Below are 18,405 nucleotides of genomic sequence, written 5' to 3' on the forward strand. Positions count from 1 at the left end.
CTGAACACAAATTATTTGTGAAACAAAGAAGTTGAATAAAATGAATGTTTTATGAAACAAAACAAAGAAGAAAAACGACACCAACAGTATTTCATCCTTTTATGAGAAATATTATTCTTACTGAGGACAAGGATGGCTAGTCCACAAACTAAAATTGACATGGGTTGATATGTATCAGCACGGGGAAGCAAAAAGTAAAAGCAGGAAGGTTTAGCCTCTATATTTGGAAATTGTAGATTTCAAGCATTCTTTTTCACCAAGTCACAAAGCAATGACATCATTGGATGTCTGACATTAATCAAACGTCTTAGAAAACTTGTTTTTGTTGAAAGATAAACAAAACTATACATACTCTCTCTCTCTCTAATCTCATATATAAGAAAATATTATTTTTTAATTCAATGAATAATTAATGTATTTGCTTTAAAATGTATTCTACGTACATTAATTATTTAATGAACCTAAAAAAGAATATTTTCTTATATTTGAGATCGGAGAAAGTTCTTTTTTTGTGGTGGCCGGGGTTTGAACCACAAACCTTACATCCTTGCATACATGATACATTGTTCATACCAACACCAACCGAACTAAGCTCACGAGGAGCGAGAAAATATTTTTTTTACAATTAAACAAAACCATATTTGATCAGTAGAAAATCTTAAAATACAGTAAAAAATAATAATTTATTTGCTTGTTTTAAATTTGTACCAGTAGCACTAGAAAAGGAGTGAGTGAGTAGAGTTCAGTTGAGCAGTTTCATTTCATTTCATCTTGGGTGATGCTATCTTATTCCTCCCACCAAAATATCAACCTTCCCGCTCGGATATAAACACAAACACTTCACCTACAACTCATTCATTCATTCCCCAACCCAAAAATATGAAGTACGTTCTCATCTCCGGCGGAGTCGTTAGCGGCCTCGGCAAAGGCGTCACCGCCAGCAGCATCGGCGTCGTCCTCAAAGCCTGCGGCCTCCGCGTCACCTCCATCAAAATCGGTTCTCACTCTCTCTCTAACCAACTCAACTTCTTCGTAACCGTTTCGCATCATTCACCGTTTCTCAATTTTTTTTTTTTGTTGCAGATCCGTATTTGAACATTGACGCTGGTACCATGTCTCCTTTTGAACATGGAGAAGTTTTTGTTCTTGATGATGGCGGAGAGGTTTTTTTTTCTTTTCTATTCCATAAATACACTTGTACGAAGTTCAATTTTAATTTATTATGGTTATGGAAGTGTTTAATTTATATTTTATTTTTACTTTTTTGCTTTTTGACTTTTATAGGTTGATTTGGATTTGGGAAATTATGAGCGTTTTCTTGATGTTACACTTACAAAGGATAATAATATTACTACTGGGAAAATATATCAGGTGCATGCTTGTTTCATTTTATGTTATGGAATTCATTAATTAATGCTAAACTTTATGCTGATTTTGCTTTATGGTTTCATGTGATTGTTTTTAGTCTGTGCTTGAGAAGGAACGTAAAGGGGATTATCTCGGAAAAACTGTTCAGGTGATAAATCGTGCGCGTGTTTGTGTGCGCGAGCGTGATATTTATACTTGTTAATTGATTGCTGAATAATGGATATTTTGTGTGGATAATGAAGATGAAGTTTCTGAGTTGTTGGGATTTTTGATGAAATAGGTGGTTCCGCATATCACCGATGCAATCAGAAACTGGATTGAGTCGGTTGCTGTGATCCCGGTTGATGGAAATGAAGACCCTGCTGATGTTTGTGTGATTGAGCTTGGAGGCACTGTGGGTAAGATTCTTACATCATAAATTATGATTCTGTTTTTTTGAAAGTTGCTTTATTCACTTCCATCGATTATGAAAGAGCATAATGATATTTTTGTTGATCTATAGGGGATATTGAGTCTATGCCGTTTATTGAGGCTCTACGGCAATTATCCTTTCAAGTGGGTATGACAGCATCTTTTGCTTTTTAACTAACTTTAGTTATTTTTGTATATAGATACCCCATGTACACGTTTTAACTACTACATGGAGTCTTTGTTCAACTGTTCATTGTTCTCATGTGTGATGAGGAAATAATTTTAGTAACTTTTAAGTTCCTCTAGTCCATATAATACTAAAGGTAAAGATACTTTTGTCAAACAATAATAAACAATAACTAAATTGAGTAAAAAATAAATCAACAAGTAATGTCAATTTTGTTGGTTTTCTATTGCAAAATACATATAATCCAAATACTTAGGTAAGTGCGAGTTTGACTGTGCATGATAATCTGAATGAAAATTTTATTTAAGATCAATCTGGTACATAATAATTCTATGTACCATTTTTGGTATAGTACTAATGTATAATTCATTCAAGTATACTGCTGTTTTTATGCTGCTGAATTCATTGTATCATCATGTGTATGAGTCCATGTGCTTAAATTTCAAATGTATTGGCATTTTAAATTTTACACTATTGATGCTCCTATTTTTTTAGAAATTATTTTAAAAGAAGTTATTGACCAATACATCTGGGATATGACTTTGATACTTCAGGATACACTATTGGAGTGCATACTCTTTTAATCATTATATTTGATTTGAAGAGAAATAAAATGCACCCAAAAAGGCTTGATGCTTTTATTTATGTTTATTCCATCCTTTGACTGTTGTCGAGGAAAGATGACCGATACACTAAAGGAGAGAAAAGGTTGCGGGACATTCACTTGGTCATATTGGTAGACTTCTTAAATTGGTAGAACTATCTCTTGGTGAATTAATTAATCTTAAAAGATGTACATTTATGGATGTTTAGAAGGCTGGTGATGAAATTGGTACAAGTATAACTAGTATTAGTAGTCAATTGAATACATTCAAGAGTCAAGACTTCTTTTAAATAGGCTTATTGATGTTTTATTTGATATTATGGCATTGGTTTGGGAAAAATACGTATGTTTTTATAGGGAAAAAAATATATGTTAATATGCTACATAAAAATAAGTGTTTTTATTTTTATTACGATCACTAGTTTCTCTTTGGAAGTTATGATCATTATGTAGTGAATACTGATATAGTTTTATACTAATAAAGAAATATTATCTTTGCATAATACAATTGTCACATTTTCATATAGCCATGAAATGTCATCTTGTCTCGACAAATAACATTTTTACTCTCATTATTCCTTCTCAGGGCCTGACAACTTCTGTCTCATCCATGTTAGCCTGATACCAGTGTTGGGTGTAGTGGGGGAGCAAGTAATACTCAATTACTTGTGCATTACAGTTTTAGACTTTTGATTACTTTTCTCTCATGTTGAGTGCAATATTTTTCTTCCAGAAAACAAAGCCGACACAACACAGTGTCAGGGAACTAAGAGCATTGGGCTTGACGCCTCATCTTTTAGCAAGTCGCTCTGCTGAGGTATATTATTGCACCAGTTGGTGCCTAGATGCATTTAAAATTAACTGTGTAACTATGGTTGCTCCAAAGTCTTTAGGTTGTAGTACTGCATAAAAAGTTTGCTTGCTCACTCGTTCTTAGCATGTACATCATATTGCTCTTTTCTTTTTAGCCACATGAATTATTGATGTTTACCACAGTTACGAAATTCAGGCTCAACAGTTAGCAAAGAACATAATTATAATCATTATTTTGCATTTGGTAGTCTAGAAATATTTGCTGTATTTTTCATCCCAAGTCTATGCGACTTTAAAGTTGGTTAATCTATAACTCAACGGGTGAAAAACTTCAATAATTCTATGCACATGAGCACACACCGACAAACTTTTAATCTTTATTTTTAAAATTGTTGCTTCTGAAACAATTTAAAAATTGATCAGAAGATAATATATTTCTCTGTTTGGTTGATTATACTAGCACTAATGCATTGAATCCTATTAAAACACTGCAGTGAACTTTAGTAAGGGTAATGCTAGGATGGGTACTGTTATTACTTATTAGTGAATGTTTGTGATATTGGGCCTTACCGAGGAAATTTGGTTTCTTGGTAAATCAATAAATAGATTGTGGTTGTTAAGACCAAAGGGGTTGAAGCTGAGTGCTATTGCAAAAGCTACTTATGTGCTTATGTGGATTTGACAACTTATGTGACACTGGTTTTGCAATTGCTTCTCCAATGAGATTATGGTCTGACAATCAAGCGACTCCTTTTTAAAGGATTATTGCCTCATTCTATATTTAGGAGAATACAGTGGTTAATTGAATTTATCTTTTTATGTTCATATTTTTTACCATGAAGTTAACTGGAGATTATCAGTGTTTCTCAAGTATTTTCTTCTGTTTTGACAGCTGTCTTTGATGTTAGTTTCACTATCTCGGTAGTTAAAATACTTTTATTCAATGTGCAGCCTCTGCTGGAAAGTACCAAGGAAAAACTTTCACAGTTTTGCCATGTTCCAGTAAGTTTTCAGTGAATTATGCTTGGTTATTTCCCAGATAATCTTTAATTTATTAGTTATTGATCTGTATTTTCTGTATATTGTTTCACAGGTTAACAATATTCTGAATATTCATGATGTACCAAATATTTGGCATATTCCCCTGTTACTTAGAGTGAGTCTCTAGTAAATTTTTAGTGCCATTGTATCTTGGCTATTTTTAATTTGTGTAATTGTTTTCCTCTTAATGTCCGGCTTCTATTTTCAGAATCAAAATGCCCACCACTCAATTTTACAGCAGCTTAACTTACTTAGGTGAGTTTTTGATTTGTCTTTTATTTTCATAACTGGCAAAAGCTATGCACAGTATCACATGTAAAAGTTGCTACAGTAATTCAAACATCACCTCTCTTATTACAATATTGTTGATCGCGTTCTACAAGTTGTCTGTCTTTTCCTTGCCTTAATTGATGAAAAAATTTGAGATGTAGCCCAACAATGAAGAGTGCGTTGATTACATTCTCAACAGTAATGCAATGACTAAATGTAGCATTTGTGTTCCAACTGTCCCCTGCATCCCGTTGTCAACTTGAGTTTATCTTATAATTCTTCACTTCTTATGAATAACTGTAGCATAAGCACAAGTCTTTTGGTTTTGGGGTTGATCTTATAATTGTTCACTTGTTATGAAAATATACTTTGAATATCTTGAAACTCTTTTCAATTGTTGTTTAAGTTTCTGAAAAACTATAAGTCATATGTTGGAATCTCTTAATGGTTTGAACTAACTATTAAAATCTGAACAAAATTGAAACACGTCATATGTTGGTCATACTTGGGAAGGTTCTGCTGGATATGTCTGTTACTTGTTTTCCATATTTTTATTGAAAAATATATTAATAATTGGAAACATTAGTTTGTCTCACTTTTAAATTCCTTTTCAGCCGTGCTACACCTCCTGATTTGCGGCAATGGACTGATATGGCTGAGAGCTATGATAACCTCACTGAATCTGTTAGTACTATATATGCTGCTTACAATGTTTTTTCTAAATTTATCATAATATTTTGTGCATGTGAATCAGAGCATTTTGAAATTTACAGGTTAGGATTGCCATGGTGGGAAAATATGTTGGTCTAACAGATTCATATTTATCTGTTGTAAAGGTGTGCTGTTCTTTCCCTTGATATTTATCCCAAGAACAGCAGGATATCAATATATGTTATGGAATTTTTGTGTATTTATCATGTAGCTATCAACACTGTTTAGATGATATCATTTAACTTTTTATTTATATATATATTTTTTTCGTTTAAATCTGGTTCTTTCCAAAAGTTTGATGCCATATTCACTAGCAATAATCTGATTTTGACATCTTTGCGGTATTCTTAAAACTGCTATCACTTATTGGTTTATGCATGCTTTATCTTATAAAAGCTAAAGTGTACATATCACTGCCGAATATCAACATATTTGGATTTTAGAATTGTTATTTCTAAAAAAATTAAAAAAAGGGGTTTTTGGTTGTTCTTATGTCACTGAAATATTCTGAATAGTTTGATTTTATTTTGCCTCATCTGTTTAAAGGCCCTACTGCATGCTTGTGTTGCACGCTCATTGAGACCATCAATTGACTGGATTGCAGCTTCTGACCTTGAAGATGACAGTGCACAATCAGTAATGATTTCTTTCAAATTGCATTTAAAGAAATTTGGTTTCTTCTCATTATGCAGGCAGTCAGGCTTATTTAATTTTATTTTGTGGTTTTATTCTTTCAGACACCAGAAGCACATGCCGCAGCATGGAAGACTCTGAAGGTAAGTGCACTAGAAGCACATACAATTTATGGAAGTTTAGTCTATTCTATCTAGGAAGTTTGGTGAGGCCTTCAGATTTTAGTTATGTGATCCCGCTATGTGCTAGACGGTTTTTGGTTGAGAAATAAACAAAAACATGTTTTCCCCATTGCTTTAATATCTATGATCGAACAGCTGGACTTTCTGTGATAAAATTGGATTTCTTAGAATTTAGATCGGGCTTAATTCAACCTAAAAAACTGACTTGTAAACATTATTCAGTTCATATCACTATTTAATGCACAACTTTCATCAGTCAACACACACACCCTTTACGTTACTGGCTATCTAGAGTGTGATCTTATTGGCCTAATAATGGGTGGTCTTATGGTTCTTAGATAGACTCTGATACCATATTGAATCTGAAATTTTGTTGAGCCTGCTCAATCTCACAATATTGGCTTGTAAATACTACTATCCAATGTGGATCTCTCCACATGATTAATACAGTACAAAGAAAGATGTTCTGCTTTTGAATCTGTAATGACAATATTTGTTTGGGGACAATTTACTTGCAGAGTGCAGCTTGTGTCTTGGTTCCAGGAGGATTTGGAGATCGTGGTGTGAGAGGTATGATGCTAGCTGCCAAATATGCCAGAGAGAACAATGTTCCTTACTTGGGGATTTGCTTGGGAATGCAAATTTCTGTAATTGAGTTCGCTAGATCAGTAAGTAATTTTCTGTTTGTGATATATTTTTTTTTTTTTTTATGACTGCAAGCTTTTCTTAGTAATTTAAAATCTATTCTTAGGTTTTGGGCTGGGAAAGAGCGAACAGTATCGAGTTTGATGCCCAAACACCAAATCCTGTTGTAATTTTCATGCCAGAGGTACGCATACTTGTTTCCCCTCCTCCCCAGTTTCCCTAATCATTATCCTTGTTGTGATGCCTGCTAGTCATAAACAGGGTTCTAGGACTCACATGGGAAGTACCATGAGACTTGGATCTCGAAGAACACTCTTACAGACACGCGATTCTATCACTTCCAAACTGTATGTGATGTAGCTATCTTACTATGTAGTGTTTTAATAATTGATGGAATAATGAATAAAAAATAGATTAAATATCCCTTTCACAGATAAGCCATATTTCTTTCCCATCAGATAACTTTTTTTTTCTTTCTGGTAGTATCTGCATATATTAAATCTCAGTTTTCTTGTTCTGGGCCTGTCTGGTTGTTCTGAATGACACATGTCAATAAGGATGTCTGGTCGTTGACCATCAGGGAATCATTTTATGTAAATGAATATCAGGCCTGATTCATTATGTTCTGTGATACTCCCTCCGTTTCAAAACGAGTGCCGTTTAAGGTTTCTGCACACATATTAAAAAATGCAAAAAAGTTTTCAAAAGACATAACCCTTTTACTAAACTACCCCTAATAACTATTGGTGTGTTTCCCACAATAGTAGAATATATTACTTTGGAAGTGTATACAACATTAATTAGAGGGCATAATTGTAAAAGTTTACATTGAAAAGTGAACATGACATTCATTTTGAAACAATTTTTTTTTTTGCTGAGACACTTATTTTGAAACGGAGTGAGTATTGCATTTCAAATGTGATTGGGATTCAAATTCAATTCTTCCTTACTGTAGATAAGGGGTTTCAAGGGAAGGGAAATGGGAAAGGTTTGGTCATATTGCACAGCCGACTGTCCAAACCTACATCCCCCCCTTCCCTTCCTAGCAAAAGGTGAAAAAAGAATTTCTATCAACAGTGTGATATATAGCTCTCCTTTGTAATCCTAAAGAATTTACTACTACCTCTGTCTCTAAATATAAGACCACATCGAGTAAATCAAGAGATTTGAAAAAGTTGATTTTGGTATTACATTTGTTGAGAAGTTTACCCTTCAGGAGAGAAAATTACTTAATGTATTCATCAGAGTATTTATTACAGATTGCAGGAAAAGATGTAATATAATTAGGAGTATGTTGGTAAAGAAATAATTGATGTCGTTGAAAATTTGAATGGAGTCTTATAAGAAGGGGAAATGATATTTTGGAACTGAGGTAGTATATGGTTCTATAATGAAAACCTGTGTTGTGGAATTTTTTTATACACCAGCGTGTGATGTGTCCTCCATATATTCTTCAATTGATTGTTCCTTTGTGTGTTGTATTATACTGTTTAGTTGGACTAGACTTATATGTAGATTATGCTCTCAGTACTCAATACTCATTATGTCCATGTTAATATCTTCATCTGTTCCTAATTACCAGGTATGGCAATTCGGAGTATGTGGATGAACGGCATCGTCATAGATACGAGGTTTTGATGTTAATCTTTGTTTTTAGTTACTGGATGTCCTACAAACATGTGTAGTACCTGTTTTCTAATTTAGTATTGACATTGTTCAGGTAAATCCGGATGTTATTGAAACTTTAGAAGAAGCTGGGCTAAAATTTGTTGGCAGGGATGAAAGCGGAAGACGAATGGAGGTATATTTTCCTGCTTGGATAGGGTTTTGATATTAACCAGAACTGTAGTTGAAAACCTGGCGGTTTCAATTAGACATGGCAATATTTGTTATCTTGCGTTAGTGTTTCTATATATTACTGTTATACATAATTCACTTTCTTCATTGCTTGTTTTTCTGCTTGAAGAATGTAACCTTAAGAAATTCTCTCTTGTGCAGATCTTAGAACATCCAAGTCATCCATATTATGTAGGCGTGCAATTTCATCCCGAATTCAAATCTCGGCCTGGGAGACCATCTGCTTTGTTTTTAGGTACTTTTCAGTTATGAATTGGCATTTAATATCTCGTGCATGAACAATATCAAGTACAAACCAAGAGCCGTTTACACCATCTGTGTTAATACTGTGAGATGAAGATGGTCTGTTTGGACCTTCACAGCACTCTTGTTGTTGCTTATCTTCCTGATGTCATGTTATTGCTTGCTTAAGATTAAATACCTACCGAAATTCCCATGTGAATTGATGCTTATAATTTCTTGAAAAATGGCGAGAAGTAATAAGTAAAAGAATTTGCGTTTCAAATTATTATAGATTATCATCAATCCCTGTTTCAATTATTTCTACTCGATTAAATATTATGATGCTGCACCTATACTGTAGGTCTCATATTGGCAGCAACGGGGAAGTTGGAAGCACATATCACTAGCATTCATGAGAATGGAAGCTGATCTACGATTCTTTACTATAGGACTCATTTCTACATTACTTTTCTAAGGTAAATTGATTCTCTTTAGGGAAAATAATTGGGAGCAAGGGAATGGGAGGTAGGAACTAGGAACTGAAGTAGGAGGAATGGGAATCCTGAAGTGGAGTATGCGTGCAGCTACCCCATGCTTCTCTAGGTTGGATCTGATTCATATCAGTCACAAAGGAATATTATTTGCATCTCGTCCATGTATTTCATCACCAGAAGTTCTGAGATTTATAATTTTTAATATTAAATTAACTTAGTAATAGAGATGCTAAAAGGTTGCAAATACTGGTATTGAAAACAATTACGGCATCTTGAGTTGTAACTTTGTCAAGCTAAGGAGGGCTCTGCTTTCCTTAGCTGATAAATTCAGCACTTCTTGGCCACAGTTAGCTAAATAGTATGGCCAGACCTTTTCCTTAGTTGTATAGCTTGCTGTGGAAGTAATACCAATATCATGCCTTCTGATTTAACATAATTTGTGTCATCTTTTTCGATCTTCATTGCAGGAAAAAAAAAAGTACTGATGATTGTTTGATGTGTATAGAGGTCTGAAGCGGAGCTAATTTCTTGTCTACACCACACTATAAGCAAGTTAATTTTCATTTCAAAGCTGACCATTAACCTGACACTCACAGGCTTATAAATTACTGTCAGACAGTTTAAGATTGTTTCCTTGTTCAGTTCACCATGCCCCAAACGTGCGTGCTCCTTTTCTTTTTATGCTCGCTAATTAGGTTTTAAACTTGTTCAAAAATTGTAAGTAGAATTGTGAGATGATACATGTGTATTTAATATTATTTTCTCATACTTGTGTTACTTAGTCACTCATTATGAAGGTTCATTAAGAAACATTTTAAACGGATGAAATTGTTTGAAGATAATATTATAATTATGGGTTATGAGTGGAATTCTGTCGCATGCGTTTTGGTTGGTTCTTCAATTGATGAATATGGTTCCTTTTAATATTTGAATTACCATTCCATCTTTTTTAAATATTGAAATTATGTTGTAAGAAACTTGCACCAAAAAAAAAGTTTAGAAGAAAATTGATAAATGAAAATTAAGGACTTACACCTTGGATGCTATGATCAAGGGATTTTAGGTAAAAAATAATATGTCATTTGAACAGAATCTCTCTCTTTATAGCATCTCCAATGGGGGTACTAAGTTTCATAGAAGGCTAAATTCTTCATTATTTTTGTCTTCGTTGGAGGACCTTGGCGTGACAAAGTGGATAACATAAAAATTGTAGTTGCAACTTAAATAAGGTCCGATATCATTATTAAATATAAGGTACCTTGTTTTTTTTTTTTACCATTGGAGTAAAATGTGTATAAGTTGCATAAGTAAGACGTAGCATTGTAGAGACCGCTTATTAATAGTGTATGATTTGAAAGTAGGTTAATTATAAAAAGATCATTGGAGATGTTGTAAGCTAATTTTATCACAATCATCTCATTATTGTTATTATCAAGTCAAAAAGTTACTATCCTTCAGTGCACCCAATAGTACGACTACTTACAAGCAGTGATTTTAGGATTTCCTCTAATCATAATCGTTTTTGACAACGCATGAGAATTCCTTTTTTTATTTTTTTTCCTTCAGTGTTGATGAGAAATATGGACAACTTTCAAAGGAAAAAGAGGGATATGGACAAGTGACAATTATAGGAGTGAAATATTCTTTTAAATTAAAAAATAACTAGTAAAACTAGTATTTTATTGAAATTACATCTACAAAACAATGTAAATACCAGAACTCTAGAGCAGCTCCTTGTATTTACAAACATCCCGCCTGTACTGTCTCTCTCTCATTTCATGGGCTAAAAAGTTCTATTGATCATAGTATCAAAACTAAAATCAAAGAAGGAAAATTGAAGTTGAATGCATAAAATAAAAGAAAATTAAAATTTGCATGTGTATGGTGTCAATCAGTTCGTGTCTCTGCTGGGTGTTTCCTTGTATTGTAGAAGAGAAATTTGGCGCTGTAGTCTCATTTGCTGACGGAATTTAGCAATGAACTCATCAGCCCGTTTATCTATTCCTTCACCTTCTTGCACTTCTTCTCTAAAACCCATTTCTTCACATAATTCAACCCCATGATAAAATTCTTCGTCATAATCTCCTTCATCGACTAGATCACTCTTTCTCCCATTGTCATATTCAACAATATCATCATCATTAAAATCATAATCAAAATCAACATGTGGGTTTATACACGGAATATGAGGCAAGTGAAAGCGCAACGATGATGGACGATACATCTTGACATTGAACATAGGTGTCTCATCAAAGGAGAGCTCACGTTCAAAGTAGTGAATTTGATTAGTAGGTGTTGTTGTGTGTCCTAAACGTTTCAAATACTTTGGTACAAGACGCAGCTCTGTCGCTAGCTTGCGCCTAAACACACCACTTTTACGTGCCCACAACAATGAGAGCCGCAACATATTCCATGCTCTACGACCAACATTACGGTTCTTCAAAGACATGGTGATATTATGATGTTATCTTTAACTATATGCTAAAATGTGCTTGAATTAATGTAGATGAAAAACAAAGTGATGAAGAGTATAGTAGCTAATAGCTATAGCAAGTGTTTGTAGAAAATAGAAACTCTTTTTGTGGATGATTAATGTTGATGATGTATGGAAAGTGGTGGTTGCTCTTTTATATGTAAAAATAGTAGATTGATTGATATATTTTGGTGGATTTAGGACGCGTAGCGTGGTGTTAGAAAGAGACAGTGCAGTTTTTTTTTTTCAGTTTAATGTTTGATGTTTCAATATAATATAGTGTGAACTGTGAGAGGAGGAAAGGACGAAGAGCCAACTCGTTAAGGACACGTCTTTACTGTACGTGGTTGGAAACAACCTGGAACATTAACATCATTTGTTTATTGCTAACTATTTTGCCCGTAACTTGTACTCATCATTGGTTCACCGAGTTACCAACCATCTCTTAGTCAAAAACAATCTGATACTCATGGGGTTATTTTCGTCAACTGAAATGATGTGGAAAAAATATAGAAATGGGACCCACGGCCACATGAAAGGAAGGCTGCATTTAGTTGGATTTTGTTGGCGTATTTGAGCGCCGTTTGGGATTGCTTGTTTTCAAATTTGTGAATATTTTTGGTGACAACTAGAGTATCCATGGAAGAATGGTGAGTGATTTACTTCAACAAATGAATATTTACTTTTTTAGATGACATTCATGAACTATTTTGATCCCACCGATAAATCGTTCATTTTTATAATTTTATTGGTTGGTTGATAAATTATCTACCATTCTTTGAAGGTAATTAAAAAAAAACCAAATTTTTTTCCCACTCCACACTTCTTAGAAGCTTATGGTTTGTTTGGAGTTTAATATTCGAATGCGTAAAAAGTTTTTAAACCTTCTCTATCTTTTACACGTTTGAATTTTAAAACCGAGACAAATTAGAGACCTCTAAAAAGTGTAAGGTAGAAAAAGAAAGTCTTAAAATTAATGTAACACAAAGTTTAGTTTTTTTTTGGGACCAAAGAGAAATTAGTTGTTTAAACACAAAGTTAAGACACTTTGTACAAGTAAACGTTTGCTTAATGCCAATGGTCTTTATAAACTACTATTATATTGACGACCCACTGGCTCCTACAACCATTCCGCGGTTGAAAATTCAAAGGAACTTTCTGTTGCAATTTTCACTAGTATTTTTCGACTCAGAGTTTTCACTTAAACTTGTTGTGTAAGGATCTAATGTAAAATAATCGAATCCTCCTTGACTAAAAATGGTAAATAGTCCAATCCTCCTAGTAGTTATATTCTTTCAAAAACCTTAATATTCCCTTCTGCAGCTGTACTTATTATTATTACAAATGATTAAAAATGTGACTTGACTTGTCTTTATTTTTTTTTCTTTTCTTATATGTTTAAATTCATTCTCCAATTTTAAATTCTTTTATGCCAACAGAATTTTAGTGCTTTTATTTTGGGTAACAATAATATAACAAGATTCTAATTATACATCGATTTCACATCACTTAAAAAAAGAAACGACTATAATGCAATTGCAATGCACATACCTAGAAGACTCCGACTTTGAGAAGTCAACAAAAATACAGAGCACAAAAACTATAATGTAATGATGATTGAATGGGTTGTTGGGGTACATTGAGCCATAAATTGACTTGCATACCCCTTCAGTCCCACATTATTGATCTCAATTCCAATGACGACGCAACACAATTTCCGTAGCCTATAGTTATAGTTATGTACAACATGTACACATAAATGAACCTCAATTATTTAGATTAGTCCTCGCACTTGTGTATATACGGTGTTGATGTCAAATTTTGTGTCCAAGAAAGATATCAGTTAATTGATCATGTTGGAGAGCTTTTTACTATCACCAATTAGGGTCTATTGAGCATAGATGGAATGAGTTATTAACAAACACTTATGATATATAATTTAGGTTTGAAGTAAGGGAAAAGATAAACAAGCTAGATACACCGATACATTTTATGTTGCTGCATCATTCATGGGAGTTTTTCTAAATTTGCATTCCTTCTAGCAAGACATGCAGACAACTAATTGCCCACAAAAGCGGGCCAGAGCAAGAACATTATATTTATTGTTATTTTTTAAATTTTTTAGAATAAACTATTAGTTTAATCTTTAAACTATCACTTTCACTTCAATTTAGTGACTAAATTATAGAAAAAAATACCATAGACCATAGTCCATGTGTTGTAGAAAAAATTCACTTGGTGCTATTCTTCGGTTGTCATTAGACGACATTAGTTTTTCTTAAGTTTTCGAGTTTTCCAAATTAAAACTTTTTCTTGTGATTTTGTTCCATATGTTTTTTTTTTTGTGGATAATGCTTATTATTACGAAAACACTAAAAACGAAACACACGAAACCATGTGATCCGTTGATTTTAAGCACCGCACGGCCTTGATTTCCATTAAATGCAGAATTAGCATTCTTTTTTTTTTTTTGAAACAGACACAGTATATTCTTGCAATTGTTGTGTTCTTGTGTCGTGCAATGCTCTTTTTTTTTTTCCTTCTTCTTCTTCTTTCAAAAGCGCTTTGCATCTCTCCATATACAAGTGATATTTCTTTTTCTAGTTTTATATTAGTTTCCTTCATTGAAGTTAATCGATCTTATTTAAGGTGTGTCAGACACTACATACACATATCTATTTTATCTATAATTCGAATTATGATTGTTATATTACACGAGTTTAACTCATTTGTTAGGTCCGATACTGGTTAATAAATAAAAAGAGATTTTATCTCATTCTAAATCATTTAAAAGAGAGAGAAATGGTGAGTTATGAAATAAAATGCTTTCATAAAAAAAATAACAACAATGATATTTTTTTGAGGCATGTTATTTGAATAATCATTTTTTGGACAACTTATATGACAAGCAAATATATATAAAAAATGTAGATATTGACACAAAAACCAAATAAATAAAGAAAAAAAAAATATGAATATAATAAGAGTATGAAGAGTTGTCCTAAAATGGTTGTATAATAACATTTCTCTATTTTTTTAGAGGATTAACAATGATATTTGATCACCCATAATTTCTTGATACTTATTCAACATCTCATTTTTTTTTGAGTAATGATATTTTGACATCCATTTGATGACAACTTTGTTGACAACCTTGTTTTTCTCACTTCTTATTGGTCAAAAACAATGGAGAGAGAAAAAGGAAGAGAGAGAATAACAATATCATATGAGTATGAGAGAGAAAGTTGTCCAAAAGTTGTCAAAAAATGGTTGTCAAAATATCTTTTTTTTTTTCACTCTCTTTCCATCACACCATCAATATATTACATCTATCACATTACTTTCTCTATATTTTTTTTTCTCACTCATAGTGTACGGTGGGTGAATCAATGTTCAAATAACTAAACATACAATTTAATTCAATTTTAAATAATTCAAGCAACTAAACATACAATTTCATTCGGTCTGACTTTTCCTTCTCATTCATTGGTACAGAGGTTTTGAAGCAAATAGAGTCGCAACCTTTCAAACTTTACAGCTAGCCAGCTTTTGTCCTCATGGGATGGAAATAGTGAAACTGGACCAGATGGGCTGGTGCTGTCAAATGAAACAATGAAACAAGAGTACCATGTAGTCACTCACTCACTCACTCATTAGCCAGGGAATCGAATTCTAGATGGCTCACAGAGCTAGCCTACATGTTTTCTGTCCATCTAGGTACATTGTTTACTGTTATGTGAAGAGAGCTATGAAGTTGAACACTTTAAAAACCGAGACGCATCTATGTCGGATACCTTTGACTATATGGATACTTGCGGATATCCATCCCATACGTATTGAAATTATTATTATTTTTAACATTTATCGCATATTTAGAAGATATTTCATAAATACACACAAATATGTACGTAGAAAATACAAAGGTATAAAAATCATGTTTTTTTTTATTGAAGATGGTAATGAGAGAAACAAACATAACCAATAAATTAGACTAAACTTATTTTGAGTTATTCTAAATATGTTTTGTTGATATTCTAGCATAAGGAGATTATAAATTATAGGCCAAATACCTCTCTGGGTCCTTTAAGTTTCAAATGTTACAGATAGGTCTTTTAAGTTTCTAAGGTTTCAGATAGGTCCTTTAAGTTTCGAGTTTATTTCAGATAGGTCCTTTCTATCAACCTCCGTTAAGGACCTATCTGAAACCTTAGAAACTTAAAGGACCTATCTGTAACCTTTGAAACTTAAAGGACCTATCTGTTACAAACGTGAAACTTAAAGGACCCAGGGAGGTATTTGGCCTAAATTATACAAAAACTCTACCCTTTAGGTTTTGATCGCAAATATTATTTTTTGGAAATTATGATCTTTATATGAAAAATGATCAATACATATTTCTTTGTATTTTGCATGTATATAAGTTTAAGTTTGTATGCCTTTTGGTCCTCTAAATTAATTTTGAGGTTAACCTTAGTCCCATAACTAATTTTTTTTCCTTCATATTAGTCCTTTAATTCTCAAACTGGACCAAGTTGGTCCTTTCTGTCAATACAGCAATAACACCGTTAAATTTATCTGATGTGACGCATGACATGGCAAATAACACTATTAGTCCTTTAATAATATGATTTTTTATTTTATAATTCATTTATCAATTTAGAATTATTATTAACCAATATCATCATCAATGTTCATCAAATTTTAAAAAATCCAGAATCCTAGAAAAATTCAATCTCTCGTTTCCATCAACCCAAAATTTGTTTATGATGAATGTATCAACCCTAGTTCCCAAATCTATTCCTAGATTTGCCCCATTCAATAAAACCCAACACACACAAAAACAATAAGTATGAGGGGAGAAGTTAACAAATTATGAATATTAGGTGAAAATTGTAAGGTTGATGTTAGAAAGAAAAGAAGAAGCTTAACAATGGGTGTGGTGATTTGGCCTGATTTTAGTTTCTACTGTATCTTTTTTGCCTTGATTTTATTTCATCACTGTAATTAAATATGGGACATGGGTGTGGGTAATTTTGGATGATTTTGTTCATGGGTTTTGAACTTAAATTTGGGATATCACTCTAATTAAAAGCTGCTTGGTGAATCTCTCAACAATGGTGGTTGTTAGGATATTATGAGAAGATGAACTTTGAATTTTTAAGTTAATTAAATGATAATTAAATAAATAAAACATATTTAGACACAATAATAATAAAAGTGTTTAGCATGTCAAATTCACATGCACAGATATGGTGACATAGGAAAATGGAGGTAACAAAAAGGAACCACCTACTTGTCTTGCACTTCAAGAAACTTGTCAAACAAAAAAGTAAACAGGTGAAAGAACCACCTGCTTGTCTTGAACTTCAAGAAACAAGTTTGTGGCATCTAAGACTTTGCCAAACAGGAAAATAAACAAGTGAAGGAACTCTTGTTTGTCTCGGACTTCAAGAAACGCCTTCCATTTACTATGTGTCATCCCTCCTCTCCCCCAACTATTACTCCCTCCGTCCCGGTATATTTGAGCCAGTTTGGTTTTTCACACAGATTAAGAAAAATGTATAAATAAAGGGGAAAATGGAATATATTGTATTGGTAATGATGAAAGTAGTATTAATTAGAGTTATATTGTATTGGGAATGATGAAAGTTGTATTGAAAATTGAAATGACTCAGTTATTTTGAGACACTTTTTTTTAGAAAATGGGTCAGATATTCCGGGACGGAGGGAGTACATGTGAAGTATAGACAATAAGCCAAAAAAAAAAATTTGACCTAGACGGCCCCCTACAAAGTCGCCATTAGAAAAATAGAGTTTTGTAAACTTGAGTCACAGTAGTATCCCACTGAATTAATATTGCTAGGGTGTCAAATTAGGATGTTGCACTTTTTTGTTATTTTGATCTTAATGCAATTTTATGTTATGCAACTTTAGTTGTTGCAAGTATTTTATGATGAAGTTTATTATTTGATATTATCATTTATTATTTTATAATGCTAAAAAAACAGTGAAAATAAGTTACACAATTTTTAGAAAATAAAAAAGCAGAGTAATTCTTATGAAAAATTATGAGGATTTGTTATTTAGTCATTTAATATTGAAAATGATAGACAAATAATTTGGGCAACCCACTACCTAATCCAACCCAGAACTTAATTAGTAGGGTTATCCAAACCGAGTGGTTATTTTACCTCAACCAAACTGAGTACCCTATATGATTTGGGCTTGACCAAACCCAACCCAAACCAATCTACGTACAAGCCTAATCCAAAATGAGGGAAACTTAAATGAACAACGACGGTTAAGTCCTTCTTTAACAAATATCATTCTCTCCCCGCACCCATTGACATATGCACAAATTAGCAAAACCCCTTATTTTAACAACATACAAGAATATATGTTAATGGGGATGGGTGTGGGGGGACTACCTCCATTCTGTTTTTTTTTTTTTTGTTAATTATATGATGTTTTATTTTGTGCCCCACTTAAAACAA

General features: G+C 32.9%; 2 protein-coding genes across 2 annotated transcripts; one reads left to right on the top strand and one right to left on the bottom strand.

Annotated features, from left to right (window-relative positions):
• Window positions 1-764: 764 nt before the first annotated feature.
• LOC146957555 (uncharacterized) lies at window positions 765-10,307 on the top strand. Its single transcript, XM_085737186.1, has 23 exons — window positions 765-997; window positions 1,084-1,163; window positions 1,285-1,371; window positions 1,466-1,516; window positions 1,649-1,766; window positions 1,871-1,927; window positions 3,157-3,221; window positions 3,304-3,387; window positions 4,335-4,385; window positions 4,477-4,539; window positions 4,633-4,679; window positions 5,309-5,378; window positions 5,468-5,530; window positions 5,952-6,041; window positions 6,143-6,181; window positions 6,739-6,888; window positions 6,972-7,049; window positions 7,127-7,212; window positions 8,448-8,496; window positions 8,586-8,666; window positions 8,864-8,957; window positions 9,306-9,420; window positions 9,906-10,307. The coding sequence occupies exons 1-22, from the start codon at window positions 880-882 to the stop codon at window positions 9,371-9,373; spliced, it is 1,689 nt and encodes a 562-aa protein (XP_085593312.1). The 5' UTR covers window positions 765-879; the 3' UTR covers window positions 9,374-9,420; window positions 9,906-10,307.
• Window positions 10,308-11,194: 887 nt separating this feature from the next.
• LOC146957556 (uncharacterized) lies at window positions 11,195-12,022 on the bottom strand. Its single transcript, XM_085737192.1, has one exon. The coding sequence runs from the start codon at window positions 11,885-11,887 to the stop codon at window positions 11,330-11,332; it is 558 nt and encodes a 185-aa protein (XP_085593318.1). The 5' UTR covers window positions 11,888-12,022; the 3' UTR covers window positions 11,195-11,329.
• Window positions 12,023-18,405: the final 6,383 nt, after the last annotated feature.

This window comes from Medicago sativa, chromosome 1, assembly GCF_051527215.1.
Source record: "Medicago sativa cultivar Bolivia chromosome 1, Bolivia_mono, whole genome shotgun sequence".
NCBI classification, from domain to species: Eukaryota; Viridiplantae; Streptophyta; class Magnoliopsida; order Fabales; family Fabaceae; genus Medicago; species Medicago sativa.

What these genes read in the sequence shown, in the direction of transcription:
- LOC146957555 (XM_085737186.1), top strand. Translation starts at nt 880, where the DNA reads ATGAAGTACGTTCTCATCTCCGGCGGAGTCGTTAGCGGCCTCGGCAAA. An exon ending in ATGATAACCTCACTGAATCT is followed by an intron (nt 5,379 to 5,467) that starts GTTAGTACTATA and finishes TGAAATTTACAG; the next exon opens with GTTAGGATTGCCATGGTGGG. An exon ending in AAAGCGGAAGACGAATGGAG is followed by an intron (nt 8,667 to 8,863) that starts GTATATTTTCCT and finishes TCTCTTGTGCAG; the next exon opens with ATCTTAGAACATCCAAGTCA.
- LOC146957556 (XM_085737192.1), bottom strand. Translation starts at nt 11,887, where the DNA reads ATGTCTTTGAAGAACCGTAATGTTGGTCGTAGAGCATGGAATATGTTG.